The sequence below is a fragment of the Callospermophilus lateralis genome, chromosome 8, assembly GCF_048772815.1.
Source record: "Callospermophilus lateralis isolate mCalLat2 chromosome 8, mCalLat2.hap1, whole genome shotgun sequence".
NCBI lineage: Eukaryota > Metazoa > Chordata > Mammalia > Rodentia > Sciuridae > Callospermophilus > Callospermophilus lateralis.
In genome coordinates, this window is record NC_135312.1 from 88412488 (window position 1) to 88430483 (window position 17996).

General features: G+C 32.4%; 1 protein-coding gene across 2 annotated transcripts in view; it reads left to right on the forward strand.

Annotated features, from left to right (window-relative positions):
• Ppa2 (inorganic pyrophosphatase 2) overlaps positions 1 to 17996 on the forward strand; it is a 72102-nt gene that overhangs the window by 44124 nt on the left and 9982 nt on the right. For both annotated transcript variants that reach the window (XM_076864361.2, XM_076864363.2), the window contains exons 8-10: positions 11180 to 11307; positions 13642 to 13727; positions 16011 to 16080. In XM_076864361.2, the coding sequence (XP_076720476.2) occupies positions 11180 to 11307; positions 13642 to 13727; positions 16011 to 16080 (284 nt within the window). The remainder of the gene's footprint in view (positions 1 to 11179; positions 11308 to 13641; positions 13728 to 16010; positions 16081 to 17996) is intronic.

The following is a 17996-nucleotide window of genomic DNA, read 5'->3' on the forward strand; positions in this document are numbered from 1 at the left end:
GCCATCTGGAAGCTTTTTTAAAAAATTCTATCATTTTCTGAGCATGTGTATAATATAGTAATTTAGAAAATTTTTCTATATATTTTATTGCTATTTAGAAATTTTAAATATTTATAGTACCCTAAAAAAAGAAACTATTATTTGGCATGGTTAGTATAAATTTTTCTTCTATGGAAAGTTAAGAAATCCAGTTTATACATAATGTATCCATCTTTAAAAAGTCAAAATAACATTTGAAACCAAATTCCTTATACTTTCTGAGAAAATTGGTCACTTTGGCAGGCTCATTTAACACTCGGAGAGCACAGAGACCATTTAATACACTGTAATTAGGTTCCAGGCCCTAGTGCTCTTAATGGTACCTTAATGGCCTGAAAGAGTTAATAAGACTCCCAGGGCACCTAAATTGTTACTGGAGAATGCCTTGGCCATTAGAGATAATAGCACTTGGTTATGAAATAACCAAGTTCAGAGTTTTTTAAGATTGAAATGCTGGGCCTTGTGTCATTTTTCTCTTGGTTAAATTAACCTTCGGTAATATAGAGCTTCAAAAATTGACTTGACAGATGTTTGAGCCTCTTCAGAACTTCAGGAGAGAGAGTGTCATGAGGAGGTAATTTAGGTCTAGAAACCATTTCAACATGTAGAGCAAGAGGGAATTTTTTTATCTGGTCTTTAAATCAATGAAAACCATTGTCTTTTGTCCTGCAGAAACTATTACCTGTACAATAATTTTACAGTTTTAAAAACAGAAAATTAAGAAACAAAAGTTAAAATTTAAAAAAAAAGTTACATTGATGAAGATATATTCTGGATGAATAAATTATAAGACCATTAAAGGGATTATTTTAAATTGGGCATTTGGGAATTTTCTAAAGGCCAGCATCAAACTAATCCTGAAGTTATCAGTTTTTATGCATTTCATATATGTTGAATTTCAATGTGTATTTGAGGTAATTTAAAAGTTAAAGTCATTTTATAGACTTTCAGGGCAGGAATAAACATATAGAAAATGAATCTACTTAAATTTTCATTTATTAATAAACACTTATAGTGCCCTTGCAATTATTTTTTTAAATAAGCAAATAATTACGGTATTTGATTTTCTTCTTAATTCTGTCATCTAAGAAAGGAGAAAAAAAGAAGGAATAGCATAGTTATCTTAAGGGGAAATATTCATATTAACCTTTGATAGCAGAAGGAGGAGGATTCAGATTGCTTTCCTGAACATGTTAGAAGACAGTGAAATAGTAATACTCTCTGGTTTGGAAGAGAGTAGCAAATCACTGTGGTCATCCAAATAGCACCAGCTTTGTGAAGCATCAAGTGTGTGCCTGGGAACTATGCCAGGGGTTCTTTTGAAATTATCCATTTAATCATCATACAACTTCAATCAAGATATGCAGGTCTCATTTTTTTTTCAGTTAAGGAAACTGAGGTACCAGGGGAGTGGATGCTAATAACTTGTCTAAAATAACATCAACCCTTCGAATCCAGACCCCATGTTCCTCATTGTCACATTGCATTGCTCTTCTAAAAAAAATTCTGGGATGATCAATTATATTTTTGTTCTCTGGGAATACTGACCATTTTCTCTTAATTAAGCATCAGTAAGATAATGATAATTAGAGGTCCAGTTTAAAAAACAAAATGTAGCTCTTCTGATCTTTATCCCTTTGATTTCATTAATAGGTGTGCCTTAAGAGGCATGAGTATTAGGGATGGGTGGGAGGAGGCAGTTGAAGAACAAGAACATGTTCCAGTTAAATACACTGTAATTAACAGGTAAATTACTGGGAGTTTTTTTGCCTCTTTAATGAACCTTAACCTCTTCACAGGTTTTTTTTAGGTTTTAGTCAGGCTCCTGTGATGTGACAAAGTATGGGGAGGCTTAAATTCTAAGATCCTGCCCTTTGTTCATTATCTGACCTAGGAGAAGTCACATAACCTTCCTAAGCCTGGATTTCTTTATTGATAAAGTTGCAGGGAGGGTCCTCTAATTAGTAAATGGTCTCTAGGGTTTTCCCCATTTGAGTTTTTGTTATAGAAGTACTTTTAAACCATTATTTTTAGTCTGTTTTCCTCTATAATTAGAAAGACCTAAATTATCTTCAAAGTTAATGCTAAAGGAAACAATTTATTTTTTATTATGAACACATACTAATTGTCCAGATTAATAAGATTCACTGTGATATTTCTGTGCATGCATAAATTGTGAAAATAATTGTTTAAAGGATTGTGACATCGATTTCTTGGGGACATTGGCACATTTTTTTGAGTGCTTTAGGGTAGCTGGAAGTTCAATGGATGTCTCTCTGACCCAAAGTCTGTGCTTTTAGCCACTTTACTATATGCTTTAAATCAAAATTAGGTTAGAAAAATGTTTTAATTTCTTCTATGCACATTCCATTGGTCATGAGAAATTTCTTATACACTGGTAATATGAATATTTATTGTTGGAAATCTACCAAGCCTTTCCTAAGAATTGTTTAATAATTCAATAAATATGGACCTATAGGTAGTATGACCTTGTTTGATAATACTTATTTTGAAGTGTGTTAATTTCCACTATTTTTTTTCATGAGGTTAATGTATGTTTTTGTATATCTTTGACTTCATGAAAGTAGAATTTGCAGAAAAGGAGAACAGAGAAAGAAAGGGCAAGCACAATGAGGATAATGTTCACTAGCCTACATATGTTACACATGGACATGCAGAACAGTCTGGAAAACATGAAAGTCTTTAGAGATCCTAAGTAAGCACAAACCATTAAGAAAATTAGTTCTCTGAGCAGGAAGCTCTACTTGTAGTGTAGAAGATACAGTGAGTGTGTGGAATTTAACTGTTGTTTCTTGTGAATATTTGTAAGAAGACATTAGAAACACATGTTCTTGCCTCCCACGGATTTTGTTTAGTTATACACGTTTAGCACTGTGAGAGTAGCACATAGAGTACTGAGAGTTTTGTGCAAATGATTGTGGCATCATTTTCTTTGGTAAAATCCCATCGAATTATAAGTTCCTTGTTCAAATTTATTATTTTTTCTTCTTTTTTATCCCCTTTGGACAAAATGTTAGCATTAGGCCTTTTATGTTTTTCTTTCTTTCTTTAATTTTGAGATGGGATTTTGCTAAATTACAGAGATTGACCTCCACCTGGGATTCTTCTGCCTCAGCCCCACTGGTTGCTGGATTAACAGGTGTGTGTACCACCCTGCCTGGCTTTCTTTTGAATAACAAGGACAGAGATATGGTGTTAAATTTCTGTTATTGATTTTTATCTAAAAATAGAAAAAAAAAAACTTCCTGACTATATACTTTCCTTACTTTGTATTTTAGTTTGATGGAAACAGTTCAGATAAGAGTAGCATTTTAATGTTTTTGTTTTGTTGTTTTCTGATCTCTGTCCTCTATTTGTGCATATGTATGGTAAGGTTAGAGATGTGAGTTTTACAATTTGATAATGTTCCCTGGGTAATTTCATATATTTCCTGGTATGATATAGATGCTTAATAAATTTTTTGGAACTGATGAATACATGTGCATTGATAAACCAGAGATGTTTAAACCAAGACTGAAAGTATCTTCAAATTATCCATTTGGAAATACAGTTGCGGGCTGGTGGATTAACAGGTGTGTGTACCACCCTGCCTGGCTTTCTTTTGAATAACAAGGACAGAGATATGGTGTTAAATTTCTGTTATTGATTTTTATCTAAAAATAGAAAAAAAAAACTTCCTGACTATATACTTTCCTTACTTTGTATTTTAGTTTGATGGAAACAGTTCAGATAAGAGTAGCATTTTAATGTTTTTGTTTTGTTGTTTTCTGATCTCTGTCCTCTATTTGTGCATATGTATGGTAAGGTTAGAGATGTGAGTTTTACAATTTGATAATGTTCCCTGGGTAATTTCATATATTTCCTGGTATGATATAGATGCTTAATAAATTTTTTGGAACTGATGAATACATGTGCATTGATAAACCAGAGATGTTTAAACCAAGACTGAAAGTATCTTCAAATTATCCATTTGGAAATACAGTTGCGGGCTGGAGATTTGGCTCAAGCGGTAGGTAGCGCGTTCGCCTGGCATGCGTGCGGCCCAGGTTCGATCCTCAGCACCACATACAAACAAAGATGTTGTGTCCGCCAAGAACTGAAAAATAAATATTAAAACTAACTCTCTCGAAAAAAAAATAAAATAAAATAAAATAAAAATACAGTTGCATTTTCAATTATTTTAAAGATAATCTTTATTCTCACTTGAAATTCTGAAAAATATTTAACAATTACAGTTGTTTCTTTAGAATCGTATTACATACCTTATTATTTTTTATATGAGTGACATTCTAACCCTTATCATCTGTGTTATTAGTGATTTTTCTAATTAACTCACAGTCCAATACATCTTACAGTCTGTCACCAATACTTCCTGATTTGACCTCAGAAATATTTTTCAAATCTGTTCTCTCCTTACCATTGCCTTTAATTATTGTATCTTGTTTTTTTCATTGAAACAATGTTAACATTGCTCTGCTCACAGCCTCCTGCTGCTAAAATTTATATTCCACACTATTTACTACACTTACCTGATTTTAAAGAAAACTTATCTTACCTTAAAGGAAAGTAGAAAACCTCCTGACCCCTCACTCTGTACAGAAAAATCCACATTTTCTAACTTGGTAAAAGCCTTATGGTGATCTCCTCCCACCTATTTTTTTAGACATTCACTTAATAAAGTTCAAAACACACCAAGCTTCTCTACCCCCTCAGATATGCCAGGCTCTTTGCAGCTCAGTGGATTTGCCTGCATTTCTGCCTCTCAGGAATACTCTTTGTCTACTTGGAAACACCTGCTCATCTTTTAAGAATGAGTCTAAATGTCATTGTCTCAGTGAAGTGTTTTCTGACTCTATAAGATGAAGATAGTTGGCTAGTTACCAACTCCTTTTTTTTCCCTCCCACATTATTTTGTTTAATTCTATGAAATGTCTGATTTCACATATTTGTGATTTGCTTGTTTCTATGTCTGCCCATCTCTCTAGATTGTGAACTCTTTCAGTGCTGGGACTCTCTCTCATTTACCCTTTTTTATTTTATTCAGCTTTATTAAATTTACATACAGATTCACTTCATTTTAAGTACATAATTCAAGGAATTTTGACAACTACATATACTTGTCTAACAGCTACCAGTCATAATACAGAACATTTTCAGTACCCTGCAAATTCCCACATACCCCATGGAGTCAATCCCTTTCTCCTTCCCTAAGTCCATAGCCAACACAGGTCTCTCTGCTGCAGTGATTTTCCTATCAGTGGTGTATGGTGTCAGTGATCTATTAGTGAGGACTTTGGCATGTGAAACATGATCTTGGTTGTATGAATTCTTGTTCTTGCATGCTTTGGAGAGCATGCATGTAGCCACATCTATTAGAGTGATTTGTTCCCTTTGTTGCTGAATTATTCTGTTGTATGGTATGCCACAGTTTCAACTGTTGTTGGAAAATTGTATGCATGTGTATGTCTGTGTATATATATGTGCAGATGCCTTTTATGTATGTTATTTTTAGTGTTTATATCAATTCCTAGCTACAGTGATTTTTTCAGGGCCATTATGCATATTAGAAATAAAGTTACCTTTAGTGAAAATGTGGACTATTTTTCTAATTCATTGGTTTGTAAGGAGTTATTCACTAAAAAGGTTTTAGGACATAGGAGAGATGATAATTCTTTTAAGAATTAATCTCTTATTTTTTATTAGATGATTTTTCTCTATTATTTAATCATAGCGATCTTGATTTTTTTTCTCATTTGATTTGGATTTGAAGAAATAATATATTTTACAACATGGCACAATATGTGAGTACCAGAACTGAAATTTGAACATAGTGCTAATTCCAATCTTTTTTGTTCTGGCTTACCTTAGCTCTTACAAATTTCTGCAGTATACTCATTGTCATTATTTTCTGCATATTTTAGTCTTGATCTGCTTTTGGATCAGAAAGTTTTATTTAAAAAGACTTTTTACTTTTTGCTTACTTATTTTATTATTGATCTTTATATTTACTGTGCTTACAGAATGTGTTGTTCTATTTTTTTCATGTTTAAATTTCTTGATTTTTTTTTCACTTTTAGTAAATAATCTTTTTTAAAGTTCATTGTACTTTAATAAATCTCTAGGTTAAATAGATCTTGTACTTTAGATTTCTCTACTATATACTATTCATGGGTTATGTTGATAAAATATACCTTATTAATTTGATTTTCCAAGTTATTTATATCACTGTTATTTGTTTATTTGGGAAAAACAGTGTTGTCTTAAATAATTCTGAAGTTTGGGCAATATTGAAATCTCAGCAAATAAATGTGATTAGAAACGCCCTCTGGTGTGAGAATATATTTTTAGATTAAAAAAATAGAAAGAATTTTCTAATTTACAAAATACTTTTTGTAGTGTTTTATTTTTGTTTGTTTGATTAGTAGGTTATAATTTGTGGCAGTCTATTAGATTTTAGAAACAAGTGTATTGATTTACACTGAAAGGATATTTGATTTTATAAAAGATATACCATATTCCTAGTGAAGGAAAAAGATGTCATAGAGACTGCTTTTTAAAAAAATAAAAGTGTTACGTTTCTGTCATCTACAGAGATAGAATGGTGGGTTTTGAATAAGGTATTTTTAATTATTCATTTTTGTAGAAATATGAATTTAAATTAAAGAAATTTCCAAAATTTCCAGTGGGTTCATTTTATTTTTTTCCAATGGGTTTACATAGAACTATGATTATTTATAAAACATTCTTTTATTTTTTTAATATGAAAATTCTTAATGATCTTATAATCTTTGTTAATTAAACTTTCAAATATGGAAACAGCTCTGTTTTAAAAAGTAAGTCACCCCACTGCACATTATTAATCAGAAGTTAGGACACATTTTATGGAACCTTTAAAAAAAAAAAAGAAGAAGCTAGGGTGATATGTGTTTTGGTGACTAACTGCTTTTACTTTTTCTAGAATTTAAATTGTCAATATTACAGACTTGTTCTTTTCAGCTCTTTGATACTTTGAATCTTATGTAAGAGTCTGATCTTGACTGATATAAACCATTTTTCTTCCATTGGTGGTTCCTCTCAGTTCTGCTTTCTAAAAAAATACCCCAGATCTGACAATTTATCCCTGCTCCACCCTGCATCCCTTGGCATGCCTCATCAGAGTTCAGCAGTTGTAGATGCTCTCGATAGTTCTCACTAGAGCTCTCCTTCCCTACTTACTCTATACAGTGCCGTCCTTTCTACACATGGCAATTGGAGAGCTCTGTCTAAAACATGTACTCCTCTGCCCAACACCATCCCTGAGTAAAAGCCAGAGTCCTTGGGTGGCCCAGCAAGATGTGCATGATTTGTGACTGGCTAGTGTCTGCTTCTCTAATCTCATCTCTTCACGCTTCTCTTTCTCACTCTGCCCTAAGGATAGTCTTTCCTCTTCTGTTCCTCAAATGTTAAAAGCTCACTTTTACCTCAGGATATTTGCATTTACAATCTTCATCTCTGGAATACACTGCTTCCAGAAACTTGAATGAGTTGCCTCCCACACTTTGTCCAAGACTGATAAAATATGTCTTATCAGACACTGTCCCGACCACTCTTGTCTAAAATCCTCTTCCCACCCCAATTGTAAAGCAGGCTGTCTATGTGTCTTATTAGATTTTTTTTTCCCTCTAGCTTTAACTATTTTCTTACTCAGGTCTAATTTGACAACAGATATTTTTAGCAGTTTTATTGAATTCAAAACATTCAAATTAATTTCACAAAAACAAAAGCTCTTTTTTTGTATTGATATATGATATATAATATTATATACTGGCATATATAATATGTAGTTGAATTTCACAATTATGACAATAGATACATGATTATAATAAAAAGTAGAGTTGACAGAAATACTTTGGGAATAAACATACCTGATGTGTGGTAAAGCTAAAATTTAACTGACAGAAGCAGAAGTGTGGGCTTCTTTCTAGACTACAGTTTACACAAAACTAGAGCTTGATTGGTAATACAAAACAAAAACTGAAATTTGGCTAGATTATATAAAAGAGCTCCTTCCAGATTCTTCTAACTTTCTTAGATTAGTTCATCTTGATATAATTATCTATGATAGAAACTTTCACATAAAATTCCAAGAGTGGTAATAAATGACTGCTAGAGAATTATTACTTTTATTAAAATAAAATATTTGTAAAAAAATATATTAAATAGAAAGGTTTTGCAAATGGATATTGATCATGTTTTCACAAAATCATAAATAATACATAATCCCACTGAGTGATACTCTTAAACATGATTAAATTGGCAAATTTTATACTATGTATTTTACCACAATTAAAGAACCTTTGGATAATGTTACTATGTCTATAAGAGAAAAAATAGAAGTTATGGAATTAGAAGACATTTATATAATACTGCTTCTGCCATGAATGAGTTGAGTTAATTTTGGTAAACCTTTTAAGCTACCTTAGCTGTAGAGTCTTTATATTTAATATGCATGCCTCTATAATGTCACTACAGTCTGTAAGCTTCAGGCACAATTTTTCATAATTTCAGAAGAGTAGCTCATGGAATTGACTTTGTTAATATTGGATATAAGAATTTGGCTTCAGGTATTTACTATTGAAGATTTTTAAATGTTGAATGTTAATTTTTTTATTTGTTTTGAGTTGTTTGTGAAAATGCAGCTGTTTTCGAGAATCGAAAAGTTCATCTTGTATTTATAGAATTATACTTTTTATTGGCATTATTAAATGTTTGATTTTTTTAATTATTCATGTGTTAACTGGTTCTCTTCATAACTTTTGAGGGAAAAGACCCCTAGACTGAGATAGATAGTCTTTCTGTTTTTTAATTTGAAGTCAGCAAATTAACTGGCAATAATCGAATAAGATGAATGGGAACAGAAAATGATAGATGTAAGTAATAGAAAATTATTTTAGTTTGGATACTGATATAATATGCATTTCTTTCAACTTCACTGGAATAAAAGATGTTTTTCTCTGAAAAAAATAATCATGAGTTGAAAAAACAATTTTCAGAAATGTTTTTTTAAAAATAGAAGTAGGAAGTAAGAACATGATCAATAGAAAAATCACCTTAGAATTCAATACAATTGGCAGGAAAAAAATCAGAATTTGAAGGGGGAACAACAGTAGATTAGGTGAAATATTTATTGAATGTTCTATTTGGGGCTTGACAAAGAATTATGTGACAATATACAATACATAATACTGAGGAAGTGATCTTAATCTTTAAAAAATAATATCTTGCACATCTATAACCAAACAACTCGGGAGGCTGAGGCAAGAGGATCACAAGTTTGAGACCAGCCTTGGTAACTTAGCAAGACCTTGTCTTAAAATAAAAAGAGCTGGGGATGTGGCTCAGTGGTAAAGTACCCTGGGTTCAATCCCCAGTACAAAAAAAAAAAAAAGACAATCTCCATCATTTACTGATTACTCAAGATGTGTTGACTGATTAATAAAGCATATGTGGCCTGTGTTAAATTTCAAATGATTTCCCCACACCTTGGTTAATTATAGCATTACTGCCTTTTATTCAAAAATTGTTTTAGATAGATTTGTGGGCATTGATGTCATTTTAAATTTTAGTTTGAATACTTTTGGGCATATCAAATTTGTATAACAGGCAGGAGGTCAAGTGTAAAAAAGCAAAAGATTAATTCTTTCTGTTTAACCAGTGGCTACAAAATGCTTGCCTTTTCCTTGTCAAGCCTACAGTGTGGAAATTCCTGAAAGAATTGAATGGCCAAGTCTGAAACCAAGTGTCTTTGCATTATCCCAATGTATGATATGATCTTCTTGATTTTAGTTTTAACTTTCTAATTTTTCAAGTGCTACCAAATTTATTTGTTAATTGCTATAATATATTCTGCATAAAAGTACTATGCTAAGTGTCCATTATGCCATGTCTCAGGCAAAGTGTTTGTTATACTTTTTGAATTATTATTTACTGTAAAGTATACCTTCCCTAGGGATTTCTTTGGAGGTGGAATTTTTTAGTATTAACACAGTAATTTTATCTCCAGCTATATTCCAATGAATGTCATCAAAACACGTTAGGGTTAAGCTGTTTGTGTGATAATAGAACTTCAAAGTGACTACTGAAAATCATTACAAAATTCAAATTTAAAATTCTATGTATCATTCAGATAACACTCTCTTTAAAATTGCAGGGTTACTTTATTTTTCTCTATGGGATTATTCACCATTGGACATATTTGTTTATTTGTTGTCTTTCTCTTCCTATTATATAAGTCATGACAGCAGGGGCATGTTTTTATTTATTAATCTGACTTACTGCTTCAAACAGGTTTGACACATTATGAAATATTTGGGTAAAAATGTGTGAAACCCTCGTCATCCACCTTCAGTGTGTTCTCTTGTGGGTGCTGCTCTCCTCATTGTGTGTTCAGTATTCTTTTAGTCTAACATTTCTTAAACACTGACCCTGATGTTGTGATTTCCCTAGTTTAAATCCTGCATTGTCTATAAAATGAAATCTTTCCCTTAACTTATGTTCTTCAGTGCCCCGGCCCTTCCTGGCTATATCCTTCCTCTCTGCTCCTCCTAACATCCACATCCTAATTTCACGGAGCCAGCTGTGCTTGAATTTTCTGAAATATGTTCTCTCACTTTGACGGGTGCTGTTCTTTCCACTTTCCCCCTTTTGTCCGATTTTTGCTGTGCCTCCCACTTCCATGATGCTCTTTCACTCCCTCTTTTAGGAGGTCACCATTCCTATGTATATCTCCATCAAAACCTTATTTCCCTTTATTGCTGCTGTTGTCTGTTTCTTGTAACTAGACCTCTGAGCATCTTGACAAAACGATTATTGTATTCATCTTCTTATTCCCTGTGCCTACCACATCATGTGAAGATACTCAGTAAATGTAGATCAAAGGACTACTATTTTGCATGTGAAAATAGATGTCTAGAGGGGATATGATATATGTCAACCATTACACCTCCAGTTAGCATAATTAATTATGATACTAGTTGGACTCGGACCCTTGTGTCCTGGCCCCCTCAGTCCAGTGCTCTGCTACTAAATGAAATGAATTTTGTTTTTTTAACAAAATGTCTTTTTGTTTTTTCCCTTACAGATATTGATGATGTTAGGAAGTTCAAACCAGGTTATCTGGAAGCTACTATTAATTGGTTGACATATTATAAGGTGCCAGAGGGAAAACCAGAAAATAAGTTTGCTTTTAATGGAGAATTCAAAAACAAGGTGAAAATGAGAATCTGAATTTTAATATGTGCCTCTTGGTGCTTGTACAGTACTTATTTCACTTGGACTATTTCTTATGTGAATCTTTATACATTGCTCGATCACAAAAGTGCTTTTTAATGACTCATATCTTTAAGGACATTATCTTATCATTTAAAAAATGTTTTTCAGGAGATTCTAGTGAATCAACAATGCTGAAAAATATCTGTTTCCATCATCTATGTATATAGCTCCTTTATATTCTCAGAACATAAAGGAATTCCACAATCAGTAACTATCTTTGCAAATTGTATATGAAGAAAAACCCTCCATTTACTATTTTGAGAAGGAGAAAATTACTCACCCTTAATGTAAATGCATAGGGTCTTCCCTCTTAAGGGTTCATTCTATGGTGACTGTATTAAACTGCTTAACAACTGCATTTGAGTTGTCCTATTATCGTAAGACTTTTCTATTAGAGTAACACAGAGTTACCATAAAGTATCTCTAATTTGACACAAATGCAGGGAACAGGCCAAGGAGTTAAAGTGTAGGACATTTTTTTAAAGTTATTACCACTAAGTAAATTGCATATTCTAAACCAACCTCTAAAGTGAAACATACTTTAATGAGTAAAGCTTGTCTTGCAAGTAAAATAAGGTATGTTAATGAAAACCTAAAATTTACTGTAAGTATTTTGTTTTTCCAGAATTGATTGCTGAACCCAGTACCCTTAATATATTGAGGGCTTTATTTAAGATTAGTAAATATAAACATGAAACTATTACTTTAGCCTAGATTCTCTTAAAAGTTAAATATTAAAACATTATTCGTATCTTTTTCCTCAGAATATATGTTGCATTTTATGTTTGAAATAAAATAAATTTCAATTCTATGTGGTACTTTCATGACCTTTTATTGCCTCCAGGTATATCTGCCAAGTCTTGAATTTGTAATGAGTGAGATGTCTTTTGTGTTTTGTTTGCTTCGGACAGACATTAGTTTTTCCTGTATGAAGATTAGGTCATTTTTAATTTTTTCCAGAAAATAAGCATTATACGTATTGCTTTTTACCACTGCTATTTGAGATATGGAGGCAAACTTCATTGTTTCTCTTTGACATGGTTGTAAAAGATGGCTTCTCTTTTTTTAATTCTAAGGTTTTCCTGACTACTCCTTTAAGCAAGTACTGGAATTGGTTCTAAATTGTCACAATTATCTGAATAATTAGGCTAAAAATCTTTTCTTGCATTATCCAAATGATAAATTGCATATCTTGTCCATGTCTTAAGCAGGATTCCCCAGCACCACTTCCTTGAGAATTAAGCCATTCTCCTTCATCTTGGCCAATAGTAGACCTAAGAGGTTAAATTTCCTATTATCATTATATCTCAGAACCCAAGAGTCTATTCTTTCTTATCATAATATGTTTAGTTGTCATTGAAGGAGAAAAAAGCTGATAACGAATTAGTTAATAATTAAGGACTATTCTTAAAGAAACAACATTTTGAGCAAAAACATTGGAAGAATTTTCTGCCTTGGAATAAGCAGATTTTCCTTAGATAAAACATCACATGTATATCTAACAAGTGTATCTCTCTCTTTTTTAAAAAATATTTACTTGTTTTTGTTGTAGTTGGACACAGTACGTTTATCTGTTTATTTTTATGTGTTGTTGAGAATCGAACCCAGGGCTCCGCCCATGTTAGGCGAGCGCTCTACCACTGAGCCACAACCCCAGCCCCGAGAAGTGCATCTCTTATTGATCATGCACTTTCAAACATATTATGACGTATCAATAGAAAAATTGGGGAAAATGTTAAGGAGGTTTACAACTTTCAGACAGTGCGTAGTCCAAAATTACTTTACAATTAGACTTTGCAGTTATTGTAGTGATAAAATAAGTGGGTGCATGCTTACTTAGAAATTAGGTTCTAAGGTAAGCCCTTACATACAACATCTTATTTATTCTTTTAGCAACTCTTAGCTTTAGATAAGGGATTGGCAGGCTCTATCTGGTGAGGTCAGATAGTAAATATGTTTGGCTCTACAGACTTTATGGTTTCATCACAACTGCTCAGCTCTGCCATTGTAGCACTAAAGCAGCCATAGGCCAACAAGAGGTGACAGGCATATTTGACCCCAGACCCCTGACAGTTTATTCCCATTGTGTCCCATTTTAGAGATGAGGAAGTTGAGGTTTCATGAGATTAAATACCGGCCCAAAGTCACACAGCTACTAAATAAAGAAGCTGGAATTTATACTCAAGATTGCCTGCTCTTAACAACTGTCGTGATATTAATTCTGTGTTAGAGTAACATTGTGATCACTGTGTCTTATTTTGTTGAAACTAGGCTTTTGCCCTTGAAGTTATTAAATCTACTCATGAATGTTGGAAAGCAATGCTTATGAAGAAATGTGATAGAGGGGCTATAAATTGGTAAGAATTTGTCTTTTCTATGTAATGTTATTTTATCTTTAATTGGTACTAAATAGCCATCTAATACTGCTCAGATATCAGATTTTTTTAAAAAAGGTGTTCTAATTATTTTTTTGTTTATAAAATACTTAGGAAGCACCTACTCAGTGTGCAGTACTGAGAATTGGGCACTGTGAAGCTATGAATTGACATTTACCTTAGGGATTTGTATTTTAGTAGGAGACAATGAAAAGTAAATAAGCATTAAATTGCAGTACATTGTGATATGTGCAAAGATGAAGTAAAAACAGTATCTTCATGAAAACGCATGATTACTATATGTAATAAATACCACTACCTCATCATATCTTGATAAGAATAGTAAAAGCTTTCTCATCCAACATGATCTGGGTCATTAGCTGATTTATTAAGAGGAATCAAATAGTAGTAACATACAGTACTCCAACATTTTATTTTAACTTAAGACATTTAAGTATGTTTATTCACCAATCTTTGGATGTAGGGCTATGACCTTTTCTTTCTATATAGATCTCATGTAGATTTTCTCCACATATTTTAACATAATGTATAATAGAAAAATAAAGATCCTCTAATCCTTAAGCTCCTTACAACTTAAAAATCCTTGCACATTTTTAGTGTTTTCTTTTCCAGACTTTTACAGTTGTGTTACCCACGCCTAATTTCACATCTAGCAATTTACCTTTATTGATGCTTTTTAGAACCTCAGTGTTGTATGTAGCCTGAATAGTCTGGGTATCATGTAAAGAAAAGAGGTTTATTTAGTTTGCAGTTTTTGAGGTTTGAGAACATGGCACCAGCATCTGTTTGGCTCTGATGATGGCCTTGTGGTAGATGGTATCATGTGTGGGAAGAGAAGCAAGAGGCTTGGCCTAAGCTCTATCTTTTATAGCAACCCACTCTGGTGGGAAGTGACCCACTCCTGTGAGACCAGCCTTAATCCCTTCAAGGGGACTGTCAGGACCCAGTCACCTCCCACTAAACCCCACCCTTTAAAGGTTCCACCACCACAACACCCTGGAGACAAGCTTCCAGCGCATGGTCCTTGGGGACAGTCATATCCAAACTAGCTATATTCTGTTACTTCTTCTATAGTTTTTTACAATAAAACAGTCATTTTTTAGCTTAAGAATTTTTAGCATATAAATCATAAGCATGTAGATAAATTAAAGTCTTCAGAATCTTAATTCATTTTTACTCATTTTTTCTTAATCTTAATTACTTAGTTTCTAAAATATATTCAGAATTGTTTCTTTTGCCTCTGTTTAATGAATTGCTTCTCTTTTAATTTCATATAATATTCTATTGTTGACTAAGAAGCCCTCCTTTTTCTTCCTTTTTTAGTGTTTTTCCCAATCGGTTCTGTTTAGGTCCACACTATTTCTCACAGCCATTCTCTCCATCAGTATTACATACAATGCCTCAGAAATATCTCAGCAAATTGTTAAAAATTTATTTGCAGGGTCCCTTCTCTAAACTTGATATACTAGGACGTCTAAGGGGTGGCCTTTAAGCAGGTATATATTTTAAAAGTTCTCACATGATTCTAATGAGGCTCTCTGCTTAAGAAGCATGAAATCTAAACTTTTAAAAAGCCAACCAAGGCTTCCATAATTTGACTGAGTTGTCTGTCCTCATTTTCCTCCACTTCTTGCCTCCTATTTCAATAAGATTTGAGATTGCTGGCCCTATAAATTTTATCTTTTATATATCTGTTTGTTCTTTTCAAGTAATTGTCTATTTCATTGTATTATTTCAAAAATGCAATTTGGGTTTGTTGTACACAACATTTTTTATATTATCGATTCTTTGTTCTAATGTCATGTCTGCTTATTTTGGTTAGCACAGTGGTTCATGTGTCATATTACATTTATAAATGTATTTATTTTTATGGTGTTGCATCCAATTATAATATTATCACTTAAAGGAAGATTTTTTTCCTTATAGTCCCTTCTGTGGGTCAAATTTTATTATTCTTTTAATAAAGCTGAAATGGAGTTTCATTATAATTTTGTATACATTCCAGAAAATTATTAAGATTTGTATATAATTTTTTGAAGTATTTTTAAGTTCTGGAAAGTGCCGTGCTATGGAGTATTCTATATTTGTAACTGCTTTAAAAATGTACAATAATTTTAGTTGTCCTATTTTATATTCATTGAGTTCCTTGTTTATTGACTGAAGTTATACAGTCAGTGTGAAATATTTGAAGTTCATTTTCTTTTTTTATCGTGTTTAATAATAATGTCCTGTTTTCTTCTTCAGCACAAACGTGCAGGTATGTGGTAGCCCTTTCCATTGCACTCCAGAGAAAGCAAGATCATTAGTTGAATCGGTAAGGAGCAAATGTCCAAGGCATCCTTTAATCATGTAGTTTTGTGGGAAATCTTGCAGAAATTCTGATGTCTAGCACTGAAATATGTTGAATCATTTTGGGAAGCATAAACTTAAAAAAATTTTTTTTGGAATTTTTTTTTTAATGAAGGGAATTTAAACAAAAATTTTAAAACCTTTTAGTTGAGTTTTTCAATTCTGTTTTCAAAAGTACATTAACATTTAGCTAGTATTATTTGATGCTATTTTTCTTAGCATCATCAGTTTGTTAGTATTTATATATATTTATTGTCCTCTATGCTATTCTGTTCCTATAAGTTGTCTGTCATCCAGTGGAACTGGCTCGTGGTACAAATGCATATCAGCTTAAACAAAATGAAATACATAGGACTTTCTTTTCTTATTTCTATTTGGTTTGGCTGTCTCACAAACTTGCTTTCTCTAAGCTAAAAAGAGTTCCCTAGATTCTTACATGTCTTATTGATAATTCTGCATAGAGGCAATTGAATTTATTAGTAAATTAATGCTTCATTTGGAGAACACTAAATAAGAAAATTAATATTCAGATAATTAAGTAATATCGCTATATAATATATATTCAGGAGGGATCTTAGGCTTAAAATCCCATTTATAAATTAAGGGTTTTTAAAAACTAATTATAAGCTAGAAACTAGTGAATTGTTCTTTACTTTAGGAGTAACTAAAATGTTCCTAAACATTAGTTGCTCATTATGGCTGCTTTTAATTTTTTGCTGCTGTTTGTTTTGTTTTGTTTTTTCCATTAATTCACCAGGTATTTAATTAGTGTCTGCTGTATTGTAAAATCTCAGTGCTGGCAATGCAGTATTAAAAATACAAAAGCCTCTGCCCTTGTAAAGCTCAAGTTTTATTTGGGGAGATGGAAGACAAATAAATATGCAAATAAAATATACAGTGTTTCAGTTGCAGTAAATACTATGAAAACAGAGCAGAGAGGGTAAAGTTCCAAGAGTGTGGCGGAGTTGTAGTTATAGAGGTGGTCAGAGACAGCCACATTGAGAAGACTGACGTGTGAGTCCAGGTTTGTAAAAGGCCAGAGAGTGAACATCTGGGGAAGAGTGTTTCCGGTCCAGGGTCCATGAGGAAAGAGGATGCCTGACACCCTGAAAAAATATGCAAGGAGCTACAATGGCTAATGGAGCAGAGTGTGGAGGAGAACAGAGGACATGAGATTACAAAATTAGGAAAAGCCCCTGTGCATACTGTTTGAAGGTTGTGTTTCTTAATCTGAATTAGGTAGGAAACCAATGAAGTGTTTTGAGCCAAGAGGTAGCATGATCCGACTAAGATTTTAACAAGATCACTCTGGCTGTATTGGTGGAAATGGACAATAGGAGACAAGGGAAGATGAAAGGAAGCTATCATAGAAATGCAGGTCACAATACTGATTTATTTTTCCAACTTATCAGTGTTGTATCTCTATAGGTTATTTTCTGAACTTGGTTTTCATCAAAATGTATTTCTCTTTAAGGAAAAAAGGAAAAGAAAACAAAAACTTTTTGTTTTTATTTAAGCTGTCTGTTTCCCAATCTCAGATTAAACTCTGCCCTTTATTTTATTTTGGGATTTATTAATGTAGATTTAATAGATACTTACCTTAAAATGATTTGCAAGATTAAAGTTTCTATGTTATATCTTATTTTTTTTATTTGCTTCTTATCATATTAGTGGGAAAACAGTCTTCTTGGAAAAGAAATTATTCGAGGATATAGATTTGATCTAGATAGATTAAGAGAATACCTTTAAAATTCAGAAACACTAACATTTGGCTTTAATTACATGTTTTGGTAACTTTGTTACCAAAAAAGCTTAATAAAGAAGGTATACTGTGCTGATTAATTTTGCACTAAAAATGTTACAATAGAAAATCACATTTTA